General features: G+C 38.0%; 3 protein-coding genes across 12 annotated transcripts in view; 1 reads left to right on the top strand and 2 right to left on the bottom strand.

Annotated features, from left to right (window-relative positions):
- Positions 1 to 16,492, top strand: part of unc79 (UNC-79 domain-containing protein) — a 216,646-nt gene that overhangs the window by 83,319 nt on the left and 116,835 nt on the right. The window lies entirely within an intron of this gene.
- Positions 3,672 to 6,230, bottom strand: LOC138702033 (heat shock protein 70 A1-like). Its single transcript, XM_069829529.1, has one exon. It carries the CDS (start codon positions 5,635 to 5,637, stop codon positions 3,703 to 3,705), a length of 1,935 nt encoding a protein of 644 aa, XP_069685630.1. The 5' UTR covers positions 5,638 to 6,230; the 3' UTR covers positions 3,672 to 3,702.
- LOC138702030 (heat shock protein 70 A1-like) lies at positions 14,166 to 16,479 on the bottom strand. Its single transcript, XM_069829526.1, has one exon. The coding sequence runs from the start codon at positions 16,391 to 16,393 to the stop codon at positions 14,447 to 14,449; it is 1,947 nt and encodes a 648-aa protein (XP_069685627.1). The 5' UTR covers positions 16,394 to 16,479; the 3' UTR covers positions 14,166 to 14,446.

Below are 16,492 nucleotides of genomic sequence, written 5' to 3'. Positions count from 1 at the left end.
AAGAGAAGAATACTCTTGAGTTGAAACATTTCTTGCTTTTATACAATTTAGGGATTCCTTTAACTTCAGAAGATATTGTGATATCCCCTTGTTAGCTACTCTTTATAGTAGATGGATTAAGTAAATAATATATAATATAATTATTATAAAACCAATTATTATCTCATACATTCGTATTCTGTGATATAAAAAATTCATAATTTTCAGCTTCCTCTTCGTGACCAGGGAATCATATTGTATTATTAGAAATCTCATAGAACTTTTTAGCTTTTAATGCATTTTTTTAGCCTTTCCGGGAAAATGCTGAAATTGTCTTACCTTCAAATTGAGGCCGATTGTTTTCTTTAAAAACTCCTTTTATTCAGTGAAATTAAATCTTACTATTTTATTAATATGATGTAAGATTCACAATTCATAGATGGTATTTATGAAATGGAGAAGTAATATATTTAAAATACCAGTACATTATTTGAGTATTCCTCTACAATTTTATGAAGTTAATTTTTGGGCAGTAATTGTTCATATGTGAGACTGCTGCACTCCCAAACAATCAACTTCACTGCATGTCCATGTTATGTGCGTACTGATATTATCAATTGCTCATGAGATGAATTCCAACTTTCTTTGTATGATTCAATTGCTGCTGTTGTAAGTAATTCGTATTCTTGCACGAAATTCCAAGAGAAATTTTCCATGGCAAGAACGTTACTTGGAATCACACATGTACTTCACTTTCTCCCCCATCAGTTGTAACTCCCATTGTTTAATCTCTAAGATGGCCAATTTCATGGGTAAATGACAATATGAGGTGCAAAATGTAGCATTGTATTAAGCTTTTTACAATAAGGTTCAGTGTGATGCACAGAAAGGTAGGGTTGTTGAACCTTATTGAAAAAGTAAACTCAATCCATATGTGACGTATTTATACAATTAAAAATAGTTAGCAAAACTTATAGTATGATATATGAGTAGGTCTGTAATAGGCTGTAGAGAATATTTAAAATAAATTTGTTAGTCATTTCTCGTAGTCCTTTTAGATTTTTCTAGATACTGGCACACATAAATAGCATGTATAGCCTATATAAAGTATATTTACAATTTGACATTCTTTATATATAATATGATGCACTACATTTTATTTCATCAATTTATCTATGTATTATGACAAGTACGGTATCTGACCATGATAATTAGATCTGTTGTATTTTTAGAGAAAATCAGAAAATATACGTTATCTTGTCAGCAGGTAATCTTGACTTAAAGATTTTATAACATTTTTGTGATAAAATCAACTTCCATTTGTTAGAAAAGTAGTTATACTACTTATATAACCCATAAGTAAAAAATGTATGATTTTAAGTACCAGTATTCGTGATTATTTTTGGAATATTTTTTGTGGAACAATGAGCAGTCACAGATAAAGGGACCAAATTAATGAAATTACATTTGAGATACGCCAACTACGAAGTTATAATGGGTCAAAATGAATTTACTGGGGTTCTGCGACATCTAAGTGGAATAGAGACAATGAACTGTTTTAACCGATCATTTCAACGAACTCTCGAGACCATTACATGGACTTTGAGGTACAGTAGGGATATTGAATAATCATATGTCTTTATTAATTACGGTAATTTATTTTATGTGATAAATTTTATTTATGCACTAGCCGTACCTGTGCGCTCCGCTGCACCCGTTAGAAATAAATATAAAGTAATTATATAATTAAAATAGGACGTTTGATCCAGGGAAGATTCGTGTTTGATAGAAAGATAAATCGTTTAATATGTTACTTAATTTAAATTCTATTTAAATAATTAAAATGCGATCATTGTGGTCCAGAGACCACTCATTTAGTGCAATGACAATTCCTTTAACATGTTTCTTAATTTTTATTACATGCATCCATACTTTAGTGAAGACTGACATACCATTTAGATTTAATGTGTATACTTTATTTTACTTGCTATATGCTTCCATTGAATTACGATAATAACTTAATTTTAACCCTTGTTTTCTACGTATTCAGTAAATGGCGCTTGGGCCACTATGGTTCTGAACCCTTCAAATAACTTAAATTATATTATATTACTAGCTGTACCCATGCGCTCCGCTGCACTTATTAGAAATAAATATAAAGTAATTACTTAACTAAAATAGAACATTGGGTCCAGGGAACAATCGTGTTTGATAGAAGAATAAATCGTTTAATATGCTACTTAATTTAAATTGTATTTAAATAATTAAAATGCTATCATTTTGGTCCAGAGACTACTCATTTGGTGCAAATATAATTCGTTTAACATTTTTCTAAATTAGTCTTGAATGCATCCTTTAATAAATCACTCCAAATTAATAGAGTTGATTGTGTAAGAATGTAAGAATTCACGATCTCCTGCACTACTGCTATAGAATGAATAGGCCTAATTTTTTTTCTTCCTATTAAAAGATTTAATATTTTGCACATAGCAGTTACGGAACAACGACACTAAAATCTGAGGCGGCGGTGGAAATGTATTGTATTGTTATTTTAAAACTCTTGTATATCCTTAAATATCAGTCCTATCAAAATTTTTCCTGGAGTAAAACTTATCGGAAATGATTTTTAAAGAAATTTTTGTTATGTAACATTTTTCACAAAAATCAATAATAAGCGAGATATTTCGATTTATTTAATTCAAACCCCCTTATAACCCCACTTTTAAATAATGTATTTTGAATGCCATATAGCCTAAAATCTAAGTTACAAAGAACTTAATTTATATTCCAATTTTCATCGAAATCGGTTCAGCCATTATCACGTGAAAAGGTAACAAACATACAGACAGACAGACAGACATAACTTACAAACAAAAATTTCAAAAAAGCGATTTTCGGTTTCAGGGTGGTTAATTATATATGTTAGGACCAATTATTTTTGGAAAATCGAAAATTACCAGAAAAATTTCGGCTACAGATTTATTATTAGTATAGATTCGTTAACAATATAGTATTCAATTCACGTGGTAAATATGAGAGGAAGACTAAGGCTAAGTTTGATAGATCAAAAAACCATTCAAGTCCTGAATATTAGCCTACATTTAATGTCATCATCGTATATGTCCAGAAACTTCAAAATAAACAGTGTAATAAGCCAATTTTACAAATCGAATTTGATGTCGGTATAATTTCATCGGAGATCAACACAGTATAAATATTATAATCTTGTATCTGTAACATATTTAGTGTTATTGTCATTATGGCATATTTCTTGTCAAGAATATAGTGTAAAACTAGCGACATATGCCTCATTGAAAAAAAAAAATTAAATTTCAGCGACATCTGGTAATATTATATTCCATTTTATACCTTACTTTCGACCCCGTATTTAATTCATAATATTTATAGCCTAAGGCCTAAGGGTTGCGATGGAAAGGGTCTCAATTGTAAATTATTATTCATTTCTTTCAAAATAAATAGTCAGTTTTAGATTTGTACCATAATTTTATTAGCCGTAAAAAAGTATAAATTAAAACACAAAACAGTAGATGAATAAACAAAATGGATGTATACTACCACATCTTTACCTATACAGAACAATGCAATATTGAAAAAAAAAAAAAAATCACAAACAAACATAAAATGGGATAAGATGCTCAGTCTTATAAGAATTTTCCTTGGCAGCAACATATTGACGAAAACTTATCCTGGAAACTTTGCTCTCTAGAAGATTTCTTCAATAGTTGGACCCTGACAAGGTCTGCTCCACTCGCTCTGTCCATAATCTCCAGAGGCACTCGCCTGCTGCCCGTCGTTACTGTTAGATGCTCCCCGGTGTATCTTGGTCATGATGGGGCTGCATATCTTCTGCAGCTCCTGCAGCTTGTGTTCGATCTCGTCCTTCTCGGCCAGGGTGTTGCTGTCCAGCCACTGCAGAGCACTGTCAAACTGCGATCTCACTGTTCTCTTGTCTTCCTCGCTAAGCTTGCTGCCTGCCTCGACCACGGCCTGCTTCACACTGAAGGCGTAGCTTTCCAGTTGGTTCCTGGCCGCCACCTTCTGCCTCTGTTTCTCGTCTTCCTCTTTATATCGCTCGGCCTCTTCCAACATCCTGTCGATGTCTTCCTTGGACATGGCATTATGGATCGTAATGTTCTTGGAGTTTCCGGTGCTGACGTCCTTGGCCGTGACATTAACGATACCGTTAGCGTCGAGGTTGAAGGTGACCTCCATCTGGGGCACTCCTCTGGGTGCGGGAGGAATTCCCGTGAGGTTGAATGTTCCGAGGAAGTTGTTGTCTCGGGTCATGGCCCTCTCACCCTCGAAGACCTTGATAGGGACTACAGTCTGATTGTCGGAGGAGGTGGTGAAGGTCTTGGTCTGCTTACACGGGATGCGGGCGTTACGCTCGATGATCTTAGTCATGACGCCTCCCGCCGTCTCGATTCCCAGGGACAGGGGCGTCACGTCCACCAGCAGCACGTCCTGGATCTGCGAGCTGGTGTCGCCGCTGAGGATGGCGGCCTGCACGGCGGCGCCATAAGCCACGGCCTCGTCCGGGTTGATGGACAAGTTGAGTTGCTTGCCACAGAAGAAGTCCTGCAAGAGGCTCTGGATCTTAGGAATTCGGATGGACCCACCCACCAACACGATGTCGTGCATCGAACCCTTATCCATCTTGGCGTCAGCCAGAGCCTTCTCCATGGGATGAAGAGTGGATCGGAACAAGTCTGCACACAGCGCCTCGAATCGCACCCTGGATACCTTGGAATAGAAGTCGATGCCGTCCATAAGCGCATCTACTTCGATAGTGGCCTCGGTGCTGGATGACAAGGTGCGCTTAGCTTTCTCGGCGGCCGTCCTCAGGCGTCGCAACGCCCTGGGATTTCCTCGGATGTCTTTCTTGAACTTCCTCTTGAACTCGTCTGCCAGGTGGTTTACCAGACGGTTATCGAAGTCCTCTCCTCCGAGGTGGGTGTCACCCGCGGTGGCCTTCACCTCGAAGTGGGAGCCTTCGTCGATGGTGAGGATGGAGACGTCGAATGTTCCTCCTCCCAGGTCGAAGATGAGCACGTTCCGCTCGCCCTTGAGGTTCTTGTCCAGGCCGTAGGCCAAGGCGGCAGCTGTGGGCTCGTTGATGATTCGGAGGACGTTGAGGCCCGCGATGGTTCCCGCGTCCTTGGTGGCCTGTCGCTGGGAGTCGTTGAAGTAGGCGGGCACTGTGATGACTGCGTCCCTCACTGTGTTGCCCAGGAAGATCTCTGCATTCTCCTTCATCTTGGTGAGTACCATAGAGCTGATCTCCTCTGGTGTGAAATTACGAACCTCTCCCTTGTGTTCCACCTGGATCTTAGGTTTTCCGCAGTCGTTGACCACGGTGAAGGGCCAGTGCTTCATGTCGCTCTGGATCTTGTCGTCGTCGAAGCGCCTACCGATGAGACGCTTGGCATCGAACACTGTGTTCTTGGGATTCATGGCCACCTGGTTCTTGGCAGCATCACCGATAAGGCGTTCGGTGTCGTTGAAGGCAACGTAACTGGGAGTGGTGCGATTTCCCTGGTCGTTGGAGATGATCTCCACTTTGCCATGCTGCCACACACCCACGCAGGAGTAGGTGGTGCCCAGGTCGATTCCAATAGCCGGTGTTTTCTGCGCCATTTTTAATCTGTTGACTAACAATAATAATAAGTTCACTTGATTTAAATATCTCACTATGCGTATACAATATAGGCCTAATCGTTTGCTTTCCCAGTATTTCTACCCATCGCTTGCTTCGAATGAACTGGCGTTTGCCGTCTGTCCGCGGTCTTATATGGGTCATTCTCACGAAACCCATCACATTTATTTCCCCTGCATAGATTTCTGTAATATCTTGTAACTTGAAAATGTCTCATGTGTAAATAATACAGCACTATTACATCTAATTATCCACCCTAAACCTAGGTCGATATTACATTTTCTTACCGTCATGGATAGCTTGAAATACCCAAATATGTGGACACCGTGGATGTCCGGCACTACAAAATATAAATTACTATAAATATCACCTATAAATTATTAATCCGATTACAAAGAAACACATTGTATTGAAAAGTGCGTTAAAGGAAGATAACATCCCATATACAACTGTTTTATAAAAGTGTTCAATGTCACTAAAGAAGTGTTGTAGTTTTTGTCCACGAGTTTTTGGCTTTGCATGGAACGGATGATTATTCGCTTTGAATTTGCCGCTTTGAAAGAGAAGTTCAATGTGGTGCTTCCAGAACATTCGGGAGATAAAGACGGTGGATTGTCAGTACTTTCTCAGACCTACAAAAAATCTGCACCTTCGTATCAAGTTCAAAAGCAGCATCGAATAGCAAGTGTTAATTTTTTAAGTGGACACCGTGGATACAGTGCCAGCTCAACTACGCAAGGGGAAATTACCAACTGCTGGGTAAGTAATGACTTCATAGGCTACCTATGAAATATGATCGGAAAAATTAATATGCTTAAAAGTAATTAGAACACACCAGCGAAAAGACTGAAATGTGGACACCGTGGCTGTAAACACCGTGCATTTATTTAGAACGGGATATTTAGTTCACAGGCCATGATAATTATTATTGACTAGCCGTACCCGTGCGCTCCGCTGCACCTGTTAGAAATAAATATAAAGTAATTACATAATTAAAATAGGACGTTTGATCCAGGGAACAACTTTTACAACAGGACAACATAATCTGCTTTGCTCATTACCCATTTTTTTGCATTGCATTTATTGCATATATATTTTATGTATTTTAACACGATTCAATTGAGCATAGTTAAGATTTGAATTATAAAATAATGGATTGCTAAGCTAACGTACTATTACTGCATACTAAATCAATACACTCTCGTTGTTCGTTAATTCTCTGAGATTAAAATGAGTGTACATAAATATTATTTTAAGAAATACAGAAAACAAATGGACAAAATAGCCTATCAAATTTTCTGTGCATAAGAAGCTATTTTAATCTTACCTGTCCTCGATTTACTCAGACGTTACTGTAATAACATTACAGCATTATGTCCATCTAGAGAAACTACACTTTCCAATGGTGAAATAGTAATTAATTATACAAATCGGTTAATTTACTTCTGATATTACTTCATACAAACACAGAAACATTCTCTGTAGGCTATGTTTAATAGCTTTCGATTGTTGATGTCCAAGGCCCCTGTTTCGACTGTTGTTGTCCAAGGCCCCTTATAGACGAAGTCATTTGTTCTTAATTCATTGCACCGTCTTAGATGGCGTTATTTTAATTTTAAAACTCATTTATCTCATTAAATATCAGTCCTATCAAAATTTTTCAAAGAATAAAACTTATCAGAAATCATTTTTAAACAAATTTTTGTTATGTAACATTTTTCACAAAAATCAATAATAAGCGAGATATTTCGATTTATTTAATTCAGGCAACCTTATAACCCCCCTTTTAAATAAAGTATTTTGAATGCCATATAGCCTAAAATCTAAGTTACAACCAACTTAATTTATATTCTAATTTTCATATAAATCGGTTCAGCCATTATCGCGTGAAAAAGTAACAAACATACAGACAGACATACAAACAATAATTTCAAAAAAAGCGATTTTCGGTTTCAGGGTGGTTAATTATATATGTTAGGACCAATTATTTTTGGAAAATCGAAAATTACCAGAAAAATTTCGGCTACAGATTTATTATTAGTATAGATGTGATGTTTATGATGTAGCTGAAAAATACGGTCTCTACATATTTCTATATGGATACAATATTGCGACTGTATCATGTATCTGTATTACACGATGAGTGGTGGTGAACTGACTAGAGGATAGAAAAAATACGAGAATAAGGGAAGGACAAGAAAAGTAAGCTTAAAGACAGAAATTGATAAAAGTAAGAAATCTGACGTTTCAAGAAATGTCAAAGTCGAAACGTGCAACTTGCAAGGAAAATAGAATCACAGTGTTTAACGATGGAAGCACATCCTGAAGAAGACGCTGCTTACATAGCGTCGGAGAGTAAGATATGAGCTGAGAGGAAGAAGCAAGGAAAAATTAAGACAGTTTCGGTCATGACTAATGGAGAATTAAGAGAGCGAAGGAGAAACGAAGAGAATGGATGAGAGAATATTGCACGAAAATTAAGAACAAATATATTCAACAATGTAATCATAGTAATTTGGAAAAGGATACAAAAAGCTCCCCTGCTAATAAAAGGTAGTGAAGTTATTCGAAAACTAAAAGCCGAAACATTAAATTTAAACGTTTAACAGAAAAATTGGAAAATATTTATTCCCATCGTATCACAGAGAAGAAAAAAGCAAACCAATCTTACTCGCGCACTGCAGTTCGTACTTTGCTAAGAGGGCGTCCAGTTCCTTCTCGCATAAAGAAGAAACTGATCCTTGGAGAGTTGCTAGAACAACAATTAAAATCTTCATTTTCTTCTGTAAAATATATAAGAAAACAATTAGTAAGACGTATCACAAGTGGTAAAATAATTAAGACGCGTAAAATGCTGTAGCACTGTAAGAGTATAGTTTCTCGCACAGCTGTTCGCCAGAACAATTCCTACAGACACAAGAGTAGCCACAGTTTGGAGTACTGTCGATGACACAGCTCATCTGCCCTGAACCTTGGGGAAGTTAGGGGTGTTGTTTAGAGGGGTGTGAGGCTAACTTTGGAGCAAGCGGCTGGCTAACGGTACTTTTGGTGTGAATATCCTCTGCTTAATCCCCTTTCTATTTTCTCCAAAAAAAAAAACATTTCTCTCTCTTCATTTGTACTTGGAAGACGAAGGTGAACGTTTGCTTAATAGAATTGCTGGTGTAAAGATATATTGAAAGTTAAGACGTAGCAATATAACTTTCATGTGTAGTGTACTCCATAGTAATGTGACGCGGAATTGGTAAATAAATGTTTTTATAATGCATGCTACATTGTATTTCTAACTTTCTCTCCATCCACTACTATAATATTTTCGCTGTAAGAAAAATCCTAATATAAACAATAGCACGTGATTGAAGTGAGGCTTCATTGGCCGCTGTTTGGCGCCATAGATTCTCAGTATGTGATCCCGCCTACTGTTGTATATTCTGTTCCTTGTTAAACATTTCCCGTTACTCGTCAAGTAGACCCAACCTCACTACTACGCATTAGTTTACTTAGAAAACTTTTATAATTACTGAAATTAAATTATTTTAAACTTATGCTGGACAAAGGTGTTATTCCTTCCAGGATGCAGAAGCCATACTACAGTACCACGTGCTTATGTGAACAACTACGAACTCAAGTGACGCCAACTTGTTACAAGAACAGACTACCTCGGTATTACTGTTGGTATTCATCCGCGTTCATAGTACAGAACAAAATATAAAAGTAGCTTTTATTTTACATAGAGTTTTACATATAAGTGAAGTTACATCTTTCATCGTATTTAACAACTACAATTAAATTTTTTATTTTCAAATAATACAAGATTATGGTTTCCAAATACGGAACTATATTTTCCTGCGTCGTGTGAGTGTTTCGACTGGGAGCCAATCACGGGTATGACAGCCACGTGCTTGTGTTTACATTAGGATTTTTCTTACAGCGAAAAAAGTATAGTGCGAAAATACTACCCCAACCCCGCATTCCTTCCAGGGCAGATGAACTGTGTCACTGACAGTACAAGCATCACGTGATACAATAAAGGCGCATCAGTATAGTAGTGTAAAGAAAATAAAAATTTGTTAATTTTCAATGAATTGAGTTGTTATATATGTAAATTTCAGTGTGATATGAGTCATTGAAATTTTTCTTTTCTGGAAAGGAGTTGGTTTGTGTCTTCTACAGAAGTGGTTCTTATTTTTTTGTAGGGCATAAGTGTGTAAGTACTTATAAAAGAATCAGAATTAAAGGTAAAATATTTATCATTAATATTATTACTATAACCGTAAATCATTTCTTATTTCTATTTAAATATCTTCATGAAATAAGTGAAATCAGTCACCGGCGTAGCTTGGTCGGCTGAGGCGCTTGCCTGTCGATCCGGAGATTCGCTCGGGCTTGGGTTCGATTCCCACTTGGACTGATTACCTGGTTGTTGTTGTTTTTTTTTTTTTTTCGAGGTTTCGTCAACCGTAAGGTGACTGTCAGGTAATCTATGGTGAATCCCTGGTCTCATCCAGCCTTGCTATCACCAATTCCATCGACGCTAAATAACCGAGTAGTTGATATAGCGTCGTTAAATAACCGAGTAAAAAAAGTGTAATCCAATATGGTATTATTATTATTTATAAACATATAAATTAATGCGTTTATCACTGTTAGTGATATTTCACATTATTAATTAAATATGTTCGCGAGCGAACATAAATACTTATTTCATTTTGTAACGTGGCTCAATCGCATTATATCTAATAACAATCATTAATATTATTATGAATAATAAAATTTGTGATTTATTTCATTTTCAGTATTGATTTCAAGTCTGTGTGTAAATAAAATTGCCTTTACCGAGTCAAAGGAATAATCCACGGATTAAAACTGTAGACACCGTGGAGATGCTGTGGACGCCGTGGATTCTGAAAATTGATTTTGTTTTATTTCTCGAAGATTTAGACATGGCCACTAACACACCTGACTTATCTTTCACGCCTGCAACCAATACCTATCAAAATATTAATCTCCTTACAATTTCAGTTGTTGCCATTTTTGGGTTCCAAAGGTGACGGGTTTCATGAGAATGACCCATACAAATCATGATAGTAGGAGTACGTCTGGAATTATTATTTTCGCTCTAAATTTTTCCTTGTTATCAAATTCTAGTATTAAAAATGCCCATGTTTTCAGGAACAGTGGAGTAAAATATGTTAAGTTTATTGGACCTAAAAATATCTAAACAGATATCATAGTCTATGGTAATCAAAAAATAATTGCTTTTGACTTGAGATGTACTCCCTTTCCATATGTTTGGTTGTTTTTATGAACCGAATATTATTGTGCTATGTTTTTAAAAGTACATAGGTTCAAGAGACAGAGAGAGGAAGAACGAGAGAAAAATCCGTAGTACACAAAGTCTTAAGTCTCGATTTAATGTAGTGTATTTAATTTTTAAGTCACAATTCATACTTCGATTTCCGCGTCATTGTATTACTGTTGTATAAGTTTTTAATCCGTTTACGGTGTAATATTTCTCTTTTAAAGCAGTAATAATTAAAGATAGAGTAATCGAGTGTTATGATACCGGACGTTTTTCAGCGTCATATTGAAGGTACAGACTCCCAAAACGTGGCCAATTTATTTTGAAGTACTTTCATTTAGTGATTTGTTGATAAGATCATTATTTCACGAATATATTAATAATTTATAACATACAGAAACAGATTGTATTGATTATATTATAAATTAAGATAATATATTTTAATACTTACGTGCCATCACGGAATATCGCTACTTATTGTATTGTTAACGAAATAATGAAAATATTTAACATATGAACATCAAGTGCTACGAGATATTAAATAAATGGACATCAGATGCGACAAAATTGCAGTTGATAGTTGGTATTAATTGGTTAAAACTGGATAGATTCTTATACTCCATTGGTGCATTGGTACATGCTCGAAATAGATGCAAACACCAAGAATTTAAAATCCCATTCTTTCCTATTTTAATATGATACCTGTAAGGTTTTTAGCATCAGCTTGTATGATTTTAACAGGCGTCACGTCATGTGAGCTATATCGATGTATTGAATATCCAAGCTGCTTACCACAGTCTAATACATACTATCTTATTGTGTTCTTGTTGAATCGTTTTCACTGATAGTTTTACTAAAATATGAAAATATGTCAAGATGGACAAAAATATCCTACCCTTGTTGAAGTAATTGTTCGAAAATATACAATAACATTTCAATTTTCCTCTTTTATTATACAGGGATATCATTTTATTTTTACTTCAATTTTTATTGTACCTGAGTTTTTTAATGTACTTTACTCCCACCCCTTCTACTAATGAAGTTCAACTGTCCTCACAGATCCAAGACCGCATATACAGTCATAGTAGCCTTACGGTCATAGTAAACTGTACGTTCCAAAAAATATGTTCGCGTTTTCCAGCGAGGAAAGAGCTTTCAATATTGCATCATTTTCCATTTGCATCCCGGTTTCCCCCATCTGCTTCTATTCGCCTCTCTGTAAATGCTAGTGGCTGGACTGTCTTAGCTCTTTTCTGAGAACGTTAATTTCTGTTAGGAATTGAACGTCTACGTAATATTATACCCATACAATTGTTTAAAATAACTTAAATAAAAGGGCCTCGTTAAGTAATTAACTGTCACGTGATTTCCTCCTTTTCTATGACGCTGCGATGTAACCACTTTGACGGACAGTAGATGGCATGTCTGAGTAATTTTATCTTTTCGGGTCGGTTAGAAGTGAAGACGTAAGGTCTCTTTTATAGAGTAATTACAGAATTATTTCAACATGAGTTACGATACGAAGTACGAACCTGGTAATTGGAATTACGTACAATAGTCTATAGTGCGATAATATGCACATTAGAACTGAAGCCTGTATCGAAATGAACGGCCACCATTTTCAAAAATGTGTTTAAATATCTATACTATGATTATTTTTCAATTTAGCTTCATTCTCTATAGTGTACGCTAATGTGCTGTAGATAGTATAATATACACTGCATAAAGAATACGTCCGCATGAAAAGCTCAGTTCGTGAGTAAAAACACTCATTGTTAATATTGTACTGTATTTTGATTAAACAAAAACCTAATGAAAATTATCAAACTCAAAATCGCGATATCTCCTAGTTTACGTAAATGGATGAACTACTTTTCTTCCCTCCTATAACTAGTAAAGTGATTTGTTTGTATATTATGCTAATATCATCGTACTCCTGTCGTGGAAGGGGGTAGCAAACGGTGTTTCCGGTTCTTAATCGTTGATCCAAAGGTATAGCCATGTTGGTATTAGAAATGTTAGTAAAAATAAAATGATGTCCCTTTAGTACATACTATTTGTTGGTTACAATGTTAAAAAATAGTTCAACATTAAACATTTTTGTAGTTCCGCATGTTATTTAAAATACGTTGGTATTGCTAGGGTTAATCCAAATGTGGTTTCAAGTGAACTTCATCAAGAGTAGAACAATTTCCTCCTGCCTATTTAATAGTTCCACTTTTCTGGCAAAATACCCTAAAAAAATGTGCCGAGTCCTGCTCAACTAAAGAAGTAGTTGAAAGATTATTAAATATATTAGACAAAATAATAGGACAGTGTATTAAGACAACATTATTTCTTAAAAATCGATAATAATGTGGAGAGATGGAATTAACAGTGACCAGAAAACATTCCCACGATAATGTTGCCCATGACTTTTTACAAGAAAACTGTTGTTTCATTGTTGTAATTTATTGCTTCTCTTTTTATCTGCTAACTGAAGGGGTTAGGTACAGTTTACAGCAGTAATTTTTTTTAAATAATCAACATTTTTTTCCTCCATTGCTGTATCTTGTACAATAATGAAAATTAGTGTGTGTAAAACACTGTCCTGCTATATAAAAAAAAATTATTTTTATATTTAAAAAATTATTTACATTTTTTAAAATTCAGTTCACTGTGCAGTGATGAAGCGTTTCCCACATAACTCAAAAACTATACAACATTCTGTGATGAAAATTTTTGTGTGTATTTATGCATGTTATATCAACAATATGGTGCAAGATCACTTCTCTACCTTTGATAGATTATCTGATAAAAATAAATTCATTTTAAAAATGACCAAATATCAGTATTTTCTTCTAATTAACCGTAACGGTAACTGAAAATAGTATAAAATTACAGAAATGACACATATTGAACGTATTAAATTTCGAGGTTACAGATTTATTAATTGCCGAGAAAAAATATTGAAATCATCATTAGTTTACTGCTTATAGGTATATGCCCTTTACCATAATTCCATTGCTACACTGATACAAAACTGTATTAATCGCAAACTTAATCCGTACCTGTACTCCCCCAAATCAGAAATAAAAGTCGTTACTGAAGATTACGAGCAGCAATATCCCCTTAGGAGATGCTTAATGCAAACATGTCAAGGAATTAAGGAAACGAGGAAAGGGCTTTCTAATCATTGAAGCTTAGTGCTAAATAACACACCAAAACTTATTTTGTAATTACTTTTATTTATAAAAATAAATAAATTAACAACACAATAAAAACACTAAGATACATTCGCATTCACTTGCAATTACATAACTAAAAACACTCAAACAGAAATCCAGTACATAATTACAATTGCATTTCTACGCAATTAATAGGAACATTATTCACAACAATTCAATACTCTCAATATACTATACGTTATTCTAATCAGTCTCAGGTCTCGAAAAAGAGTCTCAGCAAATGCATTGTTCTATAAAATGGTTGATACTATCAATTCGGCTCTAGAACACTTCCTCGATTGTTGGGCCCTGACTAGAGCCCTGTGATGACGGTCCCTGGCCATAGCCCTGCGAGGCCCTCGTCTGCTGTCCACAGCCACTGCCAGCTGCTCCCTGGTGCATCTTGGTCATGACGGGACTGCATATCTTCTGCAGCTCCTGCAGCTTGTGTTCGATCTCGTCCTTCTCGGCCAGGGTGTTGCTGTCCAGCCACTGCAGAGCACTGTCACACTGCGATCTCACTGTTCTCTTGTCTTCCTCGCTAAGCTTGCTGCCCGCCTCGTCCACGGCCTGCTTCACGCTGAAGACGTAGTTCTCCAGTTGGTTCCTGGCCGCCACCTTCTGCCTCTGTTTCTCGTCTTCCTCTTTGTATCGCTCGGCCTCCGCCAACATCCTGTCGATGTCTTCCTTGGAGAGGCGACCCTTGTCATTACGGATCGTAATGTTCTTGGAGTTTCCGGTGCTGACGTCCTTGGCCGTGACATTGACGATACCGTTAGCGTCGAGGTTGAAGGTGACCTCGATCTGAGGCACTCCTCTGGGTGCGGGAGGAATTCCCGTGAGGTTGAATGTTCCGAGGAGGTTGTTGTCTCGGGTCATGGCCCTCTCGCCCTCGAAGACCTGGATAGTGACTGCAGGCTGATTGTCGGAGTAGGTGGTGAAGGTCTGGGTCTGCTTACACGGGATGCGGGCGTTACGCTCGATGATCTTAGTCATGACGCCGCCCGCCGTCTCGATTCCCAGGGACAGGGGTGTCACGTCCACGAGCAGCACGTCCTGGATCTGCGAGCTGGTGTCCCCGCTGAGGATGGCGGCCTGCACGGCGGCGCCATAAGCCACGGCCTCGTCCGGGTTGATGGACAAGTTGAGCTGCTTGCCACAGAAGAAGTTCTGCAGGAGGCTCTGGATCTTAGGAATTCGGGTGGACCCACCCACCAACACGATGTCGTGGATCGAACCCTTATCCATCTTAGCGTCAGTCAGAGCCTTCTCCACGGGATGAAGAGTGGATCGGAACAAGTCGGCACACAGCTCCTCGAATCGCGCCCTGGATACCTTGGAGTAGAAGTCGATGCCGTCCATAAGCGCGTCCACTTCGATGGAGGCCTCGGTGCTGGATGACAAGGTGCGCTTAGCTTTCTCGGCGGCCGTCCTCAGGCGTCGCAACGCCCTGGGATTTCCTCGGATGTCTTTCTTGAACTTCCTCTTGAACTCGTCTGCTAGGTGGTTCACTAGACGGTTATCGAAGTCCTCTCCTCCGAGGTGGGTGTCACCCGCGGTGGCCTTCACCTCGAAGAGCGAGCCTTCGTCGATGGTGAGGATGGAGACGTCGAATGTTCCTCCTCCCAGATCGAAGATGAGCACGTTCCGCTCGCCCTTGAGGTTCTTGTCCAGGCCGTAGGCCAGGGCGGCAGCTGTGGGCTCGTTGATGATTCGGAGGACGTTGAGGCCCGCGATGGTTCCCGCGTCCTTGGTGGCCTGTCGCTGGGAGTCGTTGAAGTAGGCGGGCACCGTGATGACTGCGTCCCTCACTTTGTTGCCCAGGAAGGCCTCTGCAGTCTCCTTCATCTTGGTGAGTACCATGGAGCTGATCTCCTCTGGGGCGAATCTGCGAACCTCTCCCTTGTGTTCCACCTGGATCTTAGGTTTTCCGCAGTCGTTGACCACGGTGAAGGGCCAGTGCTTCATGTCGCTCTGGATCTTGTCGTCGTCGAAGCGTCTACCGATGAGACGCTTGGCGTCGAACACTGTGTTCTTGGGATTCATGGCCACCTGGTTTTTGGCAGCATCACCGATAAGGCGTTCGGTGTCGTTGAAGGCAACGTAACTGGGAGTGGTGCGATTTCCCTGGTCGTTGGCGATGATCTCCACTTTGCCATGCTGCCACACACCCACGCAGGAGTAGGTGGTGCCCAGGTCGATTCCAATAGCTGGTGTTTTGGGTGCCATTGTGATGTTATTAACTTCCGATAATAATAAATTCACTTGGTTTAAAAGTCGCACGTATGCGTATAATCGTCTGCTTTCGCTGTGTTTGTAGTAGCTTAC

Source organism: Periplaneta americana, chromosome 6, assembly GCF_040183065.1.
Source record: "Periplaneta americana isolate PAMFEO1 chromosome 6, P.americana_PAMFEO1_priV1, whole genome shotgun sequence".
NCBI lineage: Eukaryota > Metazoa > Arthropoda > Insecta > Blattodea > Blattidae > Periplaneta > Periplaneta americana.
The sequence above is the reverse complement of the archived record's forward strand: the minus strand, read 5'-3'. Positions and strand labels throughout refer to the sequence as shown.

Coding starts and splice junctions, on each gene's coding strand:
- LOC138702033 (XM_069829529.1), bottom strand. CDS start 5,637: ATGGCGCAGAAAACACCGGCTATTGGAATCGACCTGGGCACCACCTAC.
- LOC138702030 (XM_069829526.1), bottom strand. CDS start 16,393: ATGGCACCCAAAACACCAGCTATTGGAATCGACCTGGGCACCACCTAC.